The 18,505-nt window shown below is 41.6% G+C and overlaps 1 protein-coding gene across 2 annotated transcripts; it reads left to right on the top strand.

Moving 5' to 3' along the window:
* Positions 1-1,379: 1,379 nt before the first annotated feature.
* Positions 1,380-15,856, top strand: NFIL3 (nuclear factor, interleukin 3 regulated). Of its 2 annotated transcripts, none has more exons than XM_069001006.1 (2): positions 1,380-1,510; positions 11,873-15,856. In XM_069001006.1, exon 2 carries the CDS (start codon positions 12,065-12,067, stop codon positions 13,436-13,438), a length of 1,374 nt encoding a protein of 457 aa, XP_068857107.1. In that variant the 5' UTR covers positions 1,380-1,510; positions 11,873-12,064; the 3' UTR covers positions 13,439-15,856. The 2 variants fall into 2 exon arrangements, with proteins under 2 accessions (XP_068857107.1, XP_068857109.1); XM_069001008.1 differs by lacking the exon at positions 1,380-1,510 and adding an exon at positions 3,243-3,291.
* The last annotated feature ends 2,649 nt before the right edge of the window (positions 15,857-18,505 follow it).

The following is an 18,505-nucleotide window of genomic DNA, read 5'->3' as shown; positions in this document are numbered from 1 at the left end:
ATAAACAAAAATATACTCTGAAGTTGCTTTCTGTTAGGTTTGCTTTACTCCAGAGGGCTATCTCTGTTGACATATAAATACAGGATGACAGAGTAATATAACAGGATGGTGTTGGTGAGGACTGTACTATTTCGGCAAGTGCTTAACAGAATGAAATCAGGAATCATTTATGTTCTGGAACTAGGATTTAATAAAAAAAAATTTCTCTTGTCTACCTAAATTTTACTTGTGAAAGGAAAAAAAGAAGAGATGGAGATACAAACCTTCTGTAAGGATAAAAATGAGGAAGATACATATCTCACACCTAATCAAACGTGTACACATTCAAACATGTTCTGGGATGAGAACTGAATTTCTTGATGGCCATGTGTCACTTTCTAAAACGGAGGTTAAACAGGGGGCAGACCAGCACCAGACTCTCCATGGCATCTCCGCTCATTGGGAAGCAAGGCTCGGGGTGCGGGGACGGGGGGCTGCGGGCGGGGACCGCCCCGGGAGGGCCAGCGGGACCGACCTTCTCCAAAGTGCGTCTCCGCTTCTGCGCAGCCCTTCAGCGCTGCCGGCTCAGGGGCGCGGGCGGAGATGAAGCAACACTACTGAAATCCTTCAGCCTTGACGGCCACGAAGGCCGGCGGACAAGCCTTGGCGCCGGCGGAGCCCAGGGCCAGGCGGCGCCCCGGCAAGGCCGCCAAGCGGGCTCCTTCCCCCCTGCCATTTCTCTCCTCCTCGTCCTTCTACGATTAGCACGACTGCTTTCCGCGAGTGACAGCAGCCGCAGCGCGATCCACCGGCGGATCGCCCGTGTGCGTGGTGAGGCGGCGGGTACGCGCCTCGGGAGCGCGGCTCCCGCGTCCTTGTTCAAAGCGGGGACGGCGGGGCCGAGGGCTCGGCTCCCGCGCGCCGCGCAGACACGCCCCGCTAACGCCGCGCACCCCGGCACCGCGGCGGGAGCCGAGGCGGCAGCGCGGGGCGGGGAGGCGGCAGCGCGGGGCGGGGAGGCGGCGCTCGGGCCCGGCCGCGCCGGAGCGGAGCCGCCGCGCCCCAGCGGGCGGAGGCTGCGCGGGCCGAGCGCCCCCCAGCGCGCTGCCGCCGCGCCGGTTACGTAAGCGCGGGCACCCCCCGCGCCGCCCCCCCGCCCCCGCCGGCGGTTATGCAATCGCAGCACACAGACCTACTGTACCGCGCGCCGCCCCGCGCGCCGCCCCGCCCCGCCCCCGAGCGCCCCCATTGGCCGCCCTCCGGCGGCGCCCGGCGCCGATTGGCCGGGCGCGGCCGCCAGTCACGGCGCGGCGCGGCCGGCATGCGGGCTATGAGCCCCGCGCCGCGCAGCCCTGACCTACTAACACACATCCCTCCGCGCCGCCGCCGCGCGCTCCCGCCCGCCGCTCCGCTGCGCCCGCACGGCGCGGCACCGCACCGCGCCCGCTCCGCGTCGCCCCGCACCGCCGCCCGCCTCGCCCGAGCACCGGCGCGGGGCGGGGGATGCTCGGCGCTCCGCGGTGCGCTGCAGGTAGGAAGGAAGGCGCGCGTACAAAGTTGGGGTGCCCGCCCGGTGCTTCGCTGTAGCTTCGGGCGGGGGTCGGCTGTTGCTTAAGGCGAGCCCAGCCGGCTCCGGCCGCCCCGGGCGGGGAGGGGTCCGCGCTCTGCGCGGCGGCGGGCGGCTCGGCGGAGGGGTGGAGGCGCGGGAGGCAGCCCGGGAGATGCCGGCCGACGGCTCTCCCTGGCGGAGCGTGCTCGTTCCTAGCGTGCCGCGCTGCCCCCCGCGAGTCCCCGCAGCGAACCCCGGGCAGAGCCGCCGGAGCGGCTCTCCTGCGTTGCATAATGTGCTGGCGGGGAGCGGAGCTGCCGCGGCGGACGCCGTGCGGGGCGGAGGGCTGGGTCCCGGGCAGCGCCAGCCGTGCCTCGGCCACAAAACCACCAGGAGTTGCTGCCGGAGCCCGCCGGCCAGACCCAGCCGTCTCTCGGGCGTCGTAGGGGCATATTGCCCGCGGGCAATCGGGATCAATGGCAGTGGCCCGGGACCGGGGCTGCGGTTGTGTCAGCCAGCCCTTTCCGTCACTTTTTGTCGCTGTTTTTTAGGCGCTGCGGGACCGAGCGCATAATAGTTCCTGGAAATGTTGCATTATGTAACCACAAAATTTGCTGGCAGCCTGGCTGGGAAGAGGGAGCTAATTATGCGATTTTATAATCTCCCTACAAAGAAACTAGGACAATCTCTCCCCGAAAAAAAAAAAAAAAAAAAAGCCCCCCAAACCCGTAACTGTAACAGGTTTTGTTAAAGTGTGTTTATTAAGGGAAGTAGACAACTGGGTAAGTGGGGAGGCGAGGCGCGCTCGCCGGCTGCGTGCCGGGTGCCTTAAAACGAGATTTGTGTTGGGTCTATATTTAGCCCCTTCGCGTTTTAGCAATTGTGGCTTCATGTGCTATTTCTGGTCTTTTCTCCAGAGCCGTGCGTGTGTAAGACGTTCGAGGCATTTGCTCGGATTTTTAACTCCACGCCTTCAGAGGCGTTTTAGATCAGGCTGTATTTTTAGGGAAGGCGTTTCGGCCAGACGCCGTGCCATCTCTCCGGTACGGGATCTCGGGGCGGGGGGGGAAGAAAAATAATTTAAAAAAATAAAACGACAAAACAACAAACCCAAACAAACGGGAACGGCTTAATTTAAGGAAGATAAGCGTTTACAGGAGATCTCAGCCGCGCCGGAGGGGAGCGGAACAACCGTCCCGGCCGTGCCCTGACGGCCGCGGCGGGCTGGGGGCCAGGTGCCGCCGTCCCCCCCGGGGCAGCGGAGCCGGGCTCCGGGGGCGGCCGCCGGTAGTAGGTCAGTGTGACAGACCCGGCGGGCGGGGGAGCGGAGCCCGACGATTCCTCCTCGCCCACCTTCCCCTCCCTGAGGCTCGCGGGGGTCGTCGCTGCCTCCCTTCCCCGGCGGCCGACGGGGCGCGGCGGCGGCGGGCGAGCGAGGGCTGGGGGCGCTGGCGCTCCCCTTCAGCCCTTTGTTCTGGGCTGGGGCGGCGGCGGCGGCGGGGGGGGCGGCGGGCTGATAGCGCGGGGCCGAGCGGGCCGGGGCCATGCGCCGCCGGTCACGTAGGGGGCTGCGGGGCCGAGCCGGGCAGCCTTTGTGGCGGGGCGCGGTGCGGGGCCGAGCTGCGGGGAGGCGGCGGACGCCGCCTCCCCGCAGCTCGGCCCCGCACCGCGCCCCGCGGAGCTTCCCCACCCCGCTGCCCATCACCCCCCCCTAGTCCCACCGTCGCCTGCAGGCAGGGATCGTCAGACAAAGGCCCTCGCAGGTAGGCACGAGATGGGCGTTTTCGTTCGTTTCTTACGTAACGAGCGACAACAACATCATAAAGGGGGGGGGGGGGGAAAGAAAAGGAAATCATCATCATTGCCCAATTCTGTAATTTTTTCCCAAGTCACTTCGGCGTCGCAGTGGCTGTATGTTCCGTACTCCGGGGCCAGCTTGTGCTGTGTCCTCGATGGGAGTATAGCTTGAAAGTTGCTAGCGATAACTTATCTTTCAATATGAGGTGATTTTTATTGTTTTAATTTTTTTTTTAAATTTATTTTTTTGGTGGCTAAAACGGTTCTCGAATAGATGAAACCAACATCCCTGTGCTTCTGACCAAAAACCTCCCAGCTGAGTACCCCAACCACAGGCTTTATGTTCGTTGTACCTGCTGCAGGAAGTCGCAGCAAAGTATTTTTAAAATGTAATATTCTTGGTAACTGCATAAACTTTTCTGCTACTTGATTGTTGGGGCCAAGTACAGCCTTGATAGTGGGGCTCTTTTGGAGTTACTGGTGTGCTAAAAACAACCCTATTTTTTTTCATTGTCCTTGTAACGTGAATGATTGCACTCAGTTTCGTTATGTTTGCTCCAGTGTGTATGTAACCTACTTTGAGTTATCTTTGCCCTCCTCAGTAATTAATTAAATCCAGAGCCTCGTTTAAAATATTGCACGTGCATCGCTTTTATGGTCCTTATTCAATCAAAATGTTGACTTTGATAGGAAACTTGAATGAATAAGGATTTGGTTCTCTGGCCCAAAGACATGATTTAAACCAATAAGATCAAGGACTACTGATTAAGGATAGTTAATAACATTGGCAGTAACAGTTATTGTTACAAAAGTTCTCACATTACAGATGTCTTTGACTGTTAAAGTGCTAACATGCTTCGGAATATTCTGCCTCCACTTTCATTTACTTTATATTTTATAAACTCATGCTCCAAAGGACTCTTAACTAGCTTTTAAAATATCCACCTTCCTGGTTTTGCATGCAAAGCCTCAAGCTTCTGCTGTTTTGGTGGGTTTGTTTTGCATTTTCTTTTGGGGTTTGGGGAGGGCTGCTTTTTTGTTTGTTTGTTTGGGTTTTTTGTTTGTTTGTTTTTAAGAAACTGATGTGAAGGTGTCAAAAAGCTAAGAGTCTTTGCATGGGCAGTATGAACTTACATGACCTCCACACAGATTATCTCATCTTAAGAAGGAATAGTATTTGCCTTATTTTGGATGAAATTTGTAGAACATACAGACATTCTTTCTGTTGAAATAGAGTCTGAGAAAGATATCAGTACCATGCTGCTTTTTCCCAATCCTTTATCTTGAAATAAAACTTAAATTAAATAAACCTTTAACTCATTTTAAATTGACTTATTTTAACAAATAGTTATGCAAACTATCCTTATGCAATAGTTTTTTTCCAGACAGCAATCTTGCTGCTGTTATAACATCACTGTGATGCAATAATATGAACAATAAAATCCTCTGTTTGAGTCTTATTACACACTGTTAAGCAATGTATCTGACTCATCAGCTTAATTGACTCTTCTAGGTGACCTTGCCATGATCATTACAGCCAGTTATGAGATATAAATGTGCTTAGGCTATGTAATAGAAAAAAAATGCAAATAGATGGCCAATTCCTGCAGTCCATTCTAAAAGAAAATGACAATTTATTTCTGTGTTAGTATTTTACAGTATTAAATCATTGCCTTACTGTATATGAAAATATTTTTTTAGTAGCTACAAGATGATGTAACTGTATAATACTGATGATAAGCATGACTGTCAAAAATAAGATTGTGTAAGCAAGGGAATACTTGGTCTTGACTAAAAATGTGATAGAAGCAACATTATTAAAAAACTGTATTAGAAGGTGGATCTGAAATTAATCTAAAGCCACCTTAGATACCCTGTTTTTTCCTGATACACTTGTTGAATTGGTCCACGTCCAAAATAGCATACTATGGTATTGAATTTCATTACAAATATTAAATAAATCTATATTCTGTCAGAAGGAATGCCTTATTTAGGACATGGCTTTTTTCCCCCCTCTTGAGTTGCTTCACCTTGGTGTACTTTTCAGTCTGTCCTGCAATATTTGAATGATTAACCAGTTTTTGCTACAGAGGTGTCTGCACAACAGCTGACAATATAGGTGCCAGTGCTGCAAGACTTCTTTTTACAAGTGGAATGCAACCCAACAAAGAAAATAATGCTCAGCATGGGCAGTGGTCTGGACCGTCTCACAGAATTTGAGCTCTAAAGATTGCTATTCCTCTGCTCTGTTTGCAGTGAGTGGTAGATAACATTTTACAGCCAGTGTTTTTTTTTAATATTTACTTCAGTTGTTATATAACAAGATGCATGTTTAGAGCATCAGCTGGGATTAATTGACATAATTCTGCTGCCTTTAAATAGAGCCATATAAATTTAGGTCAGCTGAAGGTCTGCTCCATGCTTGGCATTTTAAGAACACAGTTCAATAATAGAAAGCTATTCGTTTTCAGAATAATTAATATTTGATTTTGTGGGCTTTTTTTTTTTATGGTTTGTAACTAAGGGAAACATGAGGTTGTATTTCCAGAACATGGTTGCTATTAAGTTACAGCTTTTTGCAGTCTAGTTCTTCCTGCTGTCAAGTAGCTACTGAAATGAGAAACATACTGTCATAGAACTGTAACTTCAGTAACAGTTGTTTCTCTTGAAGTTTTATTAAAAATACTGGAAAGTGATATGATATTTATTAAATTGCGTATTTACATGTGCATACTGTACATATTATATATATGAAATTAAATATTTACTCTCTCTCTCTCTCTCTATCTATATATATATATATATTTCCTTCTCAGTTTTAAATTTTTTCCTGGTACAATTAGTAATATACTTAGATCTTGTTTTTCACCATTTAAACCAGACCTTGTTTTGGGAAAAATGAACAGATCTAGCAGAATCATACTGGCTTCATAAGGAAATGGAAGAAAATATGGGGCAAATTTGCACCTATTGAGCTTGACTGACTTTTTTGAACTACAGCTACCCTTAACGTATGTTTTGTGCTCTCCAAATACTAATTTATTTGTGTAATTTACCTTTGGTAAGCAGTCTGTACTTTAAAGAGTTAATTTGTACTTAAGATAAACAGTAACTTAAGTAATTTTTCTAACAATGAAAGCCTTTTGTAAAAATTAGATATGACATCAGCTTTGTGGGTACAACGTGGAGTTGGGTAATATGAATTTGCAATAGTATTTTAAGTTCCGTGATAATCCTACTAATCTTTTCTTAAATTTGATTGAACAGTGTCATAATAAATGATTTCTGATGGGCCCAATGGAATATATTTTGTGGACATATTCCATTTTTTTCTTTCAATAACATGATCAACATTTTAGCAAAAGTGGGTCATCTTGTACAAAGCTATCATCATCAGTGTTCCACTGACCTAATTACACATTGGTCCTGAAACAGTAAGCACTTAAGATGTCCATGAAGTTGTAGGAAAAGGACACTGTGTACAGGATCAATAGTTCTGCATTGCTCCATGTTGTTGTAGCATATTAATGGTCCTTATGTGTGTTACTATGTAACAGCAGAAATTGGTGGTAATATTTGTATTGTAAATGCTTTTCCCCTTTGTGACCGTGGATAACCTGTCCATCATAGCATAAAATGCAGTCACCTAGTTTTTTTCAAGAAGTTTTAGCTTCATTTGTTCTACCCTCTGGCCCACAAATCTGTCCCAGGGATATCACTCTTTCAGAGTAGTCAGCATTCCTTTTCTTTAACAGGAACATAAACTTACAAACTGTTGTCAGTAAAGGGCAAGAAGAAGTATGTTGAAGGATTTCAGTGGAGATTGGAAATCCTCTGTTGGAGAGGATTTCTGAATTATAATAGACCTAATCATAGGTGCAGAATTTTGTGGCATAGTTTTTGTCTGTGGAAAGCAGTAGAGGTAGAGTACCTCCAAAATTTTTCAGCAGTGTTTTGGGAGGCTGTGCATGTGCCACCTGAGCTTAAACTCAGCCTCCTGTCCCACATGTGCAGTGAGAATGATGTTTTTTCTGTGCCTCATAAAAGTAGTGAGATAGATAGCAACTGTTTTTAGAACACTTCAGAAGATAAAGTGCAAAGTATATCTTTCAGTTTTTCAAAATCTGGAATGCAAACCGGTGACTGTGGAATCTATAAAGAACTTCTGTAGCAGCTCATCTGGTATGTAGCCAGATTTTCAAAACTGATAAACTCTGGCAGAATGGTGTCAGTAATATAATTAATGATACCTATTCAAAACATGGACAACAGCAACTAAGAGTAAGCAGAGACATCAATATGAGCGCAATTGTTTTTCTAGAGTGTGCCAAATAGTGGTGGTGATGATAGAGGCATGTGGGTTTTTTTCTAAAACAAGAAGCTATACCTAATTTTTATTCCATTTTTTAAAGGACTGATACATATTTTTTTCATAGACACAATGATACAAAATTGAATTGTGTTTGAGCATCCAATGCTAGAAATGGGATTTCATTTAGTTTGATAGAATCACTATCAAAACGCTAGAGCTGTGGAATTAAACAGTTGTTTTATCCTAGGACATGTTTGAAAGATTATGCTTAGAAATGGCATGAATTGTTTTGCTAAGTATAAATAAAAATGTGCAGTTATTCTATGGGGAGGCTTAGGTACATGACAAGGTCCACATGCATTCCCTAAAGCAGACATGACTTATGTAATTAAATTACACAGAAGAAAGACTGTGGCCCTGTCCTGCAACCTTTGAGACCTTTCAGTTGTTATTACAGTGAGAATACAAAAATCCCCAGGATCAGATCTTGAATGCACTATGTTGTCACTTAAGTATTTTTTTAAGTCCCACAAATAAATTAATTTTTTGTGATTTCTGCATACATAATTTTTTGCTTCAATAGCATGAGTCCTATACAACAGTCTCATTAATACTTAGATCTGGGATTGTATTCTGCTTCTGTTGAAGCCAATGGCAAAATTGCTGTGGGAGCAAGACTGGCTCTGTAATTAAGTTAATAGGGTCGAGTGTTATTACATTGTAGAATTGGCACTCAATGCCATTAACATCAACCAACCAAATGTTGGTTTTATTACACTTTATGAGGGAGTGATAAAGCAATTGAAAAATTAATCATAAGGGAAAATATTGGAATTTGAAATGTAGTCAGAGGAATCATTACAGTTCATTAATTTATGTGTAAATACTCATGTTTTCCAGTGGAATTATAAAATGCAAGTAAAGTGAAGTGAAATGGCTGGTTCCATTGAAGGCATGTTGCCATTTTCATCAGATGGAATTTAATTTGTTTACAGACTCAGCATTGGGCTGATCCACATGTAGAAGTATTCATAAACAAGGGTTTTGACTCCTGTTTGTAAAGCCACAATTCCAGTTACCATAATAAAAGGGCTCGAGCAATATAGAAAGAGTTAAAGATCTCTTGTTTTGTTAATTCACTAAAGTAATGGCATTAGGTCTAACTGCATGGATAGCAAACCCATATGACTATGTCAGTGAGTTACATGTCTGTCTCGACAGCTTTACTGATGGACTCTGGCAGAGAGCAAAATTGAATATTGCGTGCAAAAACATGGTCGTTTTGATATATGCTTAATATTTGCTGTAGACTGCATGCTACTTAAGTTCTGTTTGTTTGTGCCAGGAACAATGTGTATAGGAGGGAGACTGGCCAAAACAGGAGTTAATAGTGCTACAGTGAGCAGATTGGCCATTCCAGTGTACAATCTGCAGATGTCCCATGGAACAAGGCACATGAGCTCCGCAGGTTATTGGGCTAAGCGCAGCTCAGTACCAGTGTTAGGCGTGCAGGTGGATATTTGGACATGCAGCCGAGTTTTTATCCATCAGTATGGTCATATTGATGAACTATGTCATTAGTCTACATTCATTTAGGAAAAAAATCAACCCACAATCCAAAAACTTTTTGCTAATTATTATTACCATTTATTAGTATTTTTCCTAGACCACAGTGTTGGACAAACTGAAGTGGAATAGCTTTGAGCTGGGCACCATACAGGTAGACACAGTCTGAATTCTTATCCTAATATAGTCTTGTTCAAAACTAAACATTGCTTTTATATCATGTTGAAATAAAAGATGGGAATATTATAGGGGGAAAAAAAAAAGTATTACATCTGTGTAGGCATGGTTTTGTTCTTCTAAAATATCCAATGGTTCTATTAAGTACTTCCTTGCTGTTGCTAGCAATTCAAGCAAGTATAGATGTTCATGGGTATATGGAATATACATACACATATATATATAGTGTAATAATAGCGATGATGTATGCATATTCATGAGTGTTTTCTGGGAGAACAAACATTTGTGTTTAAGTGTAGCTCTCTAGTATTGTTCCATAAGAGCTCTGAATTGGTCAGGACATGAAATTTCACAGAAGTTGTTTTGAGCACTTTTTGCTTAGGTGAGAGTTGGCAGAGATACAGATGCTAAGAGCCGAGTGATGATTTCATACGTATTCAGTACATGATACACTGTTTCCTGCTGCATGCCATGGAAGGTGTTTGCTACTGGTACAACTGAATACAGTGATTGCAGTGTATCAAGATATTATGGATTGGTAAATGTGTGCTCCCAGTTCCACAGGATAATGAAACAAAGTCACAGTATTCTGTTAATGTAAAATGATGTTACAGAGACTGAATATTCTACTCATATGACAAAAGGTCAAGGGGTCTTGTTTGTTTGTTTGTTTTACACTTTCAGCAATGATTTTTTAAGTGTTGAGTTGCACTAGGGTTAAAATTGTACACATATCAATTAAATAATTGATTACGTGTATCAGTAAAGTGGACAAAATATCTATACATGTACTTCAGCAAATCAAACTACTGAAAGTTTGGACCCACATGTGTTGCTTTGCTGTAGAATTCATTTTTTTTTTGTTTTAAACCTGATCCAGCTCTTGTCTATCTTGACAGAAAGCTCCCTGTTGACTCCACTTAGAATTTTGGATCAGGGTCTAACTACGTAACTGCTTGTGTATTAGGGGTATATTTCTTCTTTTCAAGCATGGCAATTTGTGGTGCTGCTTTTCCACTAAAATATTAGAAGCTGTCTTTGGTGTGGCTGACTTCTAACTATTTTTCATTAGGGCTGTATTATCGAAGACAAATAGTTACATGTCAGTAATTAACCATGAATTTTAGGAAATTCTACTTAGTTGTTCTATTAAATGTGTTAATTTTTTCATGACAGAAGAGTTGGCATGGTTTGATGGCACAGAACCCAGCTTGAAACCTTGGTCTTTATGACCCTGCTTAATTGTTACTACATCACTCATTCCACTTCGCCTTCTGGAAAAGACAAGAGAAACTGGCAGAATACAATTCATTAATTCTTTTATAACTTTCTTGACTGCTAATGTTAAAATTAGTTTCATTAGTCATTGTAAAAACAGTCCCAGTAAATAGAGACATTAATCTGAAGTGGCTGATTATTTAATTTTTTTTTTTTTGGGTTGTACAGACAAGAATGATTGCTGACTCAATAGTCAGTTCTGTAAAAGCACTTCGCATACTACATTCATTTTACCAGGAACATGACTGGAAAATGGTATACTGAGAAGCTGTGTCTAAGATCAAGACCAAATGATCTTAGGAGAAAAAATATTTTTGCATTAAAAGGGGCTAAATAAAACAAAGGCCAGTTTAAACTCCTAAGTTCAAATTTAATGATTAAAATGTCTGAAGCTAAAGGTTAAGCTAGTTTTTCTTTGTTAATGGTAAGACTTCTGGGTCTAAACTTTTACTTCAATGAAAATACTGTTTACTGGAGGTGCCCATGCCTCAATGGTATTAAACTTTGACATAATAAGACTATTTGTCAAATGCAAGTTTCTAATGAAATGTTATTTTCAATACTGATTTTAAAGTTTTCTTTGTAAGATGTAAGAGAAAATTACAAATTTTTTGTCAATATTTTTTAATCATGAGGTACTTGCCCAAATCATGTGTGTGAACTTGCTAGTTTGAGTTACTATGATGGATACAATGCTTAATAGATATAATGGATAGTGGTGGTATTTTAAGACAATAGAAAGCCATCCAGCTTCTCTAAATCAGCTTATGTTATTTTTAATCCATGAAGGATCCAAATATATTGCATTTCTAAGTCATACACCACAGCTGTTTTCAGAAGAGATGCTTTAATGTGGAACAGGATACTTTGCAGTGCTGCTCATCAACGTGGCTTGGTGTTCTGCAGTGTTAAGTGTTGGTGGTTTTAGTTTGGCTGGCAGTATCATGGAAGGTTCTGTGACAGCATTTACTGTAGGGTCAAAACTCAAATATTTTTGAATTGATTTTTCCTTGGATCATATAATATTTGTTTTGGAAGCAAATCTGCTACCTCTAGGTATCATGAAATTTAGAATATCAGTTGTTTCAGTGTTGAGCAGTCTTCATATTGCAGCAGGTTTAATGAACCAAATGCTGGATTTAAACTATTGTCAAAAGCTACTTTTACATGTCTAGCAATTCCTAAATAGTAATAAAATTCTCTCTCTATTTCAGGTTTTTAAGAAGATTCCCATTGAATCTACTAAGAAATTTTGTTCTAGACGGAACTTCTGTCTGATATTATGAAAGAAAAGGAAGAATGTGCGTGGATTTAAAATTACTGTATTTATTGAGTTGTGGAGTGAGAAGTACTGCGGAGATAGCTTGCTCTGTTGCATATTGTAGATCTTCTACAAATTGTTTCTGATGCAGCTGAGAAAAATGCAGACCCTTAAAAAGGAGCATGGACCTGTTGACACAAGCAGCAACGTGGACAAAATCATGGTACTTAAGTCGACTTTAGCAGAAGTATCTGAAGAATTGTCTACAAATGAAGATATACTACTTACTGAAGCAAGTAGTGGAAAGAGCAAATCTTCAGCTTGCCGGAGAAAGCGAGAATTCATTCCAGATGAAAAGAAAGATGCTATGTATTGGGAGAAAAGGCGGAAAAATAATGAAGCTGCCAAAAGATCTCGTGAAAAGCGACGACTGAATGACCTTGTCTTAGAGAACAAACTAATTGCACTGGGAGAAGAGAATGCCACTTTGAAGGCAGAGCTGCTTTCGTTGAAGTTAAAGTTTGGTTTAATTAGTTCTGCAGCCTATGCCCAAGAGATACAGAAACTCAGTAGCTCAACAACTGTGTATTTTCAAGATTATCAGAGTTCCAAATCAAATATTAACTCATTTGTAGATGAACATGAACCATCTATAGTTGGTAGCAGTTGTATTTCTGTCATTAAACATTCTCCTCAAAGCTCAATGTCTGATGTATCTGAAACATCAACTGTAGAGCATACCCAACCAAGTCGTATACAAAGCAACTGTAGAAGTCCTGAAAATAAGTTCCAGATTATAAAGCAGGAGCCCATGGAATTAGAGAGAGAGCCAAGAGATGACAGAGGTTCATATAAAGCATCCATATATCCAAACTACATGGGAGCTACCTTTAATGTGTACTCACATTCTCCTCCTCTCTTGCAAGTTAATAGATCCTCCAGTAATTCCCCAAGAACATCAGAAACTGATGATGGTGTAGTTGGAAAGTCATCTGATGGAGAAGACGAACAGCAGGTTCCTAAGGGTCCAATTCATTCTCCAGTTGAACATAAAAATGTTCATGCAACAGTTAAAGTTCCAGAAGTGAATTCTTCAGCTTTGCCTCACAAGCTTCGAATCAAAGCCAAAGCCATGCAAGTTAAAGTGGAAGCAATGGATAATGACTATGATGCAACGCAGAAGTTGTCGTCACCCATTGACATGTCCTCAAAAAGACATTTTGAGCTTGAAAAACATGGTGCGCAAAACTTGGTGCATTCTTCTCACACTCCTTTCTCGGTTCAAGTGACTAATATCCAAGACTGGTCACTTAAACCAGAACTCTGGCATCAGAAGGAGCTCAACGTTAAAATTCAGAGCGGTTGCAAAACTGGAGTTGTTGAAATAAAAGACAATATCTACAATGTCTCTGAGTCAGAGAACCTCTATTTGAAGCAGGGCATAGCAAACTTATCTGCAGAGGTTGCTTCACTTAAAAGACTTATAACTACACAAATCTCTGCATCAGACTCTGGTTAATTTACTACTGAATAAAGGCTTATTGTTTTAAAGGATGTCATTTGCAGTAGATCAATATGTTTTGTATGATGCTGAATTTTCACTGGACTTGTGATGTCATTTCACTGTAATGTTCACATAATGTCTGATTGGTGTCTTTTTGTGCACAAATTATTATGAAGACTAGGTTGTGCTATGATCACTATGCCTTGAGTATAGTCAAGTAGCCTGTACAAAGGCTGTATATAGTGAACTTTAATTTCTTTTTGTTCTACTACAAAGCGTGCAAGTTACCAGTTACAATAAAATATTGGTGACAAACATAGAACATCTACTCCAGTTCAGTTGATTTTATGAACTTGTAAATAAGTTGTTAGTTAAAAACTGGGTTTTTTCTTACACTGTGCTCAACTTCACTTGCATTTTTGGTTTTTACAGCCTAACAACCAAATTACTATTTACAACGTGTGATCCTTCTGGCCACCTTTTTCCTTAACATGTTTTTTAGAAGAGAAGTAAAGTGAATATTTATAAATGAAACAGTACCAATTTATAGCCTTAGCCTTCTTTAACTTATTTGTTAGTAGAAATTAACCAAAACCCCTGCAAATTCTAACCCAGTAACTAATATCAACAACCTTTTTTTCTCCTTCAATCTCAAATGAGACAGTAATGAGTTTCCTGAATGTTTTAGTGTGACAAACAATTTTTCAATATTATAACTTGGTGTTTTAGGTGAAATTAGTAAAGTCAGATTTGTGCATCTGCAAAGTTTTCAGAGCCTTGCAGTGACAGAATTGGACAGCACCATCTCTGCCAAGGGGTGGCTTGCGTCTGCAAGGAGTGCAGGCATGGAAAGTCCACCCCTCTTGCATACCAGCATTCTGTCCATGGCAGACCATGGGCCACCTGTAGATGAAGTATAAGGCTACTGGATTTGTAAACTCTGAGCTCAGCTAGGTAAATACTTACACAAAGGCTAGGCAATAGCAGTTGCAGAGTTAGAGGAGATCATCTGCTATTTTAGTTCCCAGAATGGGACATAATGCAATTATGCATGAAGTCTTGCCAGCAATTTGTCCCTGGTTTCAATGGCTTAATTAACTGAACTGGAATACCCTGGCTTGCTAAAGGGCATTTTGCAAGAACTTCTCAAATGTAGAATAGAGACTATGTGATGAACTACACAATCTAGACACTGCTAGCCCCTTACAACTTATGCAGATGATGAGTTCTTCACTCGATGACTGGACAGGGCTGTGGTGCTCTTTGTCTTTCAGAAGAGCCATTGAACCATGGAGTCTAGAATTGTATCACATATCCTTGGTTTGGCTTACCAAAATCTTCCATTTTAAAATTAAAAATAATTTATAAATAAGCATAAACTTGGCAGAGGTTCTTTTCATGATACTTCCCCCTTCTTTTAGCATACTAATAAATCAGACTAACAAATAAGCTTTTCCTGAAAAGGCTTTTTATTAATTGCCATACTGTATAATGAATTGAACCTTTCCATAGGCTTAAAATACTAATTAACAAAACAATATGTAGGTATTGTTTTTTTAAATTCATACTTGACTTGAGTGAGAGGAAGTTTGTCAATTTTTTGGGGATATGAAGAGGAGTCTGAGTCACTCCTGATAGCTCTGAAGCTTGGTCCAGCAGTCAAGGCAATGGCAGAACTCCCTGATGTCAGTGAGGACAGGATTTGATTCTGTGCCTTTTCAGGAGCTGATGATTCAGTTGTGTTCTGGGAGGACCTTCGCACAGAAATCACTGGTACTTTCTGAGCTTTTTTGAGCCTTCTAACTGCTGTGCTGTATTTGTGGCATTCAGAGTTGATAAACTGCTATTCTTTTTTCATGCCTTAATAATACAATAGACCCCATAGCTGGGCTCTGTATGTATTTGGTAATTAACATAGATGACATTTCAATGTTACTGAAAATAAGCTCAGGATTATTGCATGAAATGTAAAAATTTGCATTGAATGATGGGGATATGAGACATGAGGCAGTGATTGCTACTGTCTCCTTGCTTGCTAAGTATCTTCTGTAAGCAACAATAAAATTCTTTAAATATTTTGCATATTATTTATCACATGTAATGTGTTCAAAGAGAGGACTTAAAACTCTCAGTGTTGCCATCAGTGTATGCCTAGATCTATTGGTTTTCTTTTCCATTTCTTGTTAGAATTGTTTGTCATAATGGAAGAATGTTGTCCTCTTTCTAGCTCATTATATATTTTGTGTATCTGTTTTGTGCAATTAATACTTAACAGTAATGATGTAGTTAATTTGTTGAAGGATGTCATTGCAAGAAAGTTATAGCATGGAGCTTAGGAGCACAATCAGATGTTATTTATACTCCCTTTATACCTTAGTGTTATGCTTCATTTGAAGAAAGAAATAAATAATTTGTCTTTTGTTCAAAACCAGATCTAACCTACAACATGCTTTTCTATTATGTTCATCGTCATAGTCTAACACGGGGGCATTAACTTAAGATGATGACAGATCTTCCTGTGCTGAAGTTGCTGTTTCTCCATCTAACACCTGGAATATCTTTCACATACCTGTTAAAGGTACAAACTGCAGGAGTGTGGGTGGTACACGCAAAGCCCCACATTGGCTACAGCTGCCAACCCTGAACCCCTCAGCTGCAGTAACTGTTGTGTAGATGGCCTCCTCACCCAGAGCCCTCACTCTCCTTGCCCATCTTCAGCCTGCTTCCCCTTGGGGTGTGAAATGGGAAAGATGGATTGTCACCCTGTGGGGCGGGGAGGGAGAGATGCAGTGGGACTGCCCTGCTCCAGCCTTCAGCTGGTACATGGTTATGTAGGTGTAGGACCAGATAGCTGTGCTCTTCCAACCTGCCTTCCTGGCACTGCAGGAAACAGAATCAGCCTCCATGGAAAGAGTATCCTTGGCTGGTCGTCTAATCTCTCAGTTGGACATCAGGAGGTTGGTTTTGAGCACAAAATGGGCTTTATCTAAGTGTGTATAAACTGGCATAACATCCTCTAACTTACAAAAACTCTTGTAAACTCAGCAAGTAACTGACAAAACAATATGAAACATGGCAAAAGGGGAATCTTTCTCATTTTAGTCTGTCTTCAAATACAAGTGTTAAGGAAGGCCACATGCAGAAACTGGTAACTTTGAGACTTAATATAAATTCTCATTTATGATAATTGTTAGTGTGAAGGGTTTCATGGAAAGTTTTAAGAAAAGTCTGAAAAATGACTGTTAATTAGCAAGATAAACTTCTTCCTAGTGATATCAACTAGTGGCTAATTAACACTGTGAAGTGTGAGTACAGCTCCTTTGTTAAATTTGCCTAACTTAATTATGTATAAACACAGTAATATAGCCTCATGTTCTATCAATGCCAATATTTTGATAGAGAAGTGAAATTCCCATACATATACTGAGCCCAAACATGATTTTCTGAATACTCTCAACTTTCTGCCTTCAGTAAAAGTTATATATTGCATGTGATATTTAAATTGTCTTAGTATTCTGTACAGCCAAATATCCCCTTGTTCATGAATAGGAGACAGGTACCCGACAATTCCTGATTATTGTTCTCTCATTATTTTCTCCCTAATGTCTATTTGAGCAGCTTATGAGACCAAAAACATATCTGTTGAACTTAAATGCAAAATTGTGCAATAAACACATTCCTGAAGTTTGGTTAAAACACCAACTTCTAAAAATCTTTTCTACTTGCTAGTACATGCTGTTGAAAATTGTGTACAATGAATTTAGCAAGAAACTCAGAGAATCCAATTAATATGGCCTTTATTATTACCATATTGTTTAAAAAATACTTTTATAGCTTATTGCACAATACAAGATTAGTAACTACAAAAATACAACAAAAGAATTTTTGTTATTTCTTGCATAAGAACAAGTAACACATATTGTTCCAATACAGTGCCAAATCAAAAGTTAAAAACAGTAGGCAGAATCCTAGGGCTTTTAACTCAGTGTTAAGTTCTACTTCCCTTGATGAAGTAGACTTTTTCTGTGTACAACGAAGGACTCACTCAAGCAGAGTAACATCACCAGGATAGACACTTCACAGTTCCCTCCTGGCCCAGACTCCTACTGATTGTTCTATCTCTGAGGCTAACTCTCATGACAAAACAGTGTTATATAAGTCACTTTATTCATATCACTGGAGCTGTAGAGAACTTTGTCACTATGAAAGAGAAGGCAGCCAGACTTATTCAATGACAGCTCTAGAAGGACTGAGTGAATTAGGAGCTAAAGGTCAGAATAGAGGCATACTGTTTATTTGCTTGGAAGTGTCAGAAGACATTTCGTTTCAGGACTCCAAAAAACAGTAGGAATGCATCCATGCTTTATGTGAGTTGACCAGCTATTACGCGTGTGCTGATCACAATAGCTGTCACTAGAGTTATGGTAATTCCTTCTCCTTAAACACTGTGGAGCTCCACAGGATTACAAACAGAAGTGCTTTGGAAGAACAAATGCAAGGCATACAACTCTGCCATGATTTGATGAGGGTTTGTCTCCTGCATGCAAGCATCCTTCCTGCTTCTAGTGCATCTGAAAGAGATCTTATCTGAAAAAGCCAGAATCAGCCCAAACGTTCTGAGGAAGCTAAAAGGCCATCTAATACTACCAACATTCAGATAACATCTACCATCCCTCATGCCCCCTACAAATCAATGCACAACTCAAAATGTTAGCCAATTGCTAGACTTTTTCATGCTATTCTTGGATGTGCAAATGCTTGAATGGGCAGCTCAGTTAACAACTTACACATGTAAAACAATCAGGCTACCCTGCTACCTGTATGTGCCAGCATCAATATCCATTACATCTACATTCTGAGGCGTGACACTAAACAAGTTTCTAACAATTTAGACCTACAAAAATTCTCTTAAATTTGGTATATAAATATACTGAGAACATACTGTATTCATTTCCATGGCAGTTGTGTTATGAAACCCTGAAAGCTGAGATATTAATGGTTTGTATAAAAATCAGAAAATATCAAAGCACACTATTGTCTATCACCAAATAGCTGCAAAGATGATAAAATGCAGTGAGGGCC

The sequence above is a fragment of the Aphelocoma coerulescens genome, assembly GCF_041296385.1.
Source record: "Aphelocoma coerulescens isolate FSJ_1873_10779 chromosome Z unlocalized genomic scaffold, UR_Acoe_1.0 ChrZ, whole genome shotgun sequence".
Taxonomy (NCBI): Eukaryota; Metazoa; Chordata; class Aves; order Passeriformes; family Corvidae; genus Aphelocoma; species Aphelocoma coerulescens.
Note: the sequence above shows the minus strand (reverse complement) of the source record. Positions and strands in the feature narration are given on the sequence as shown.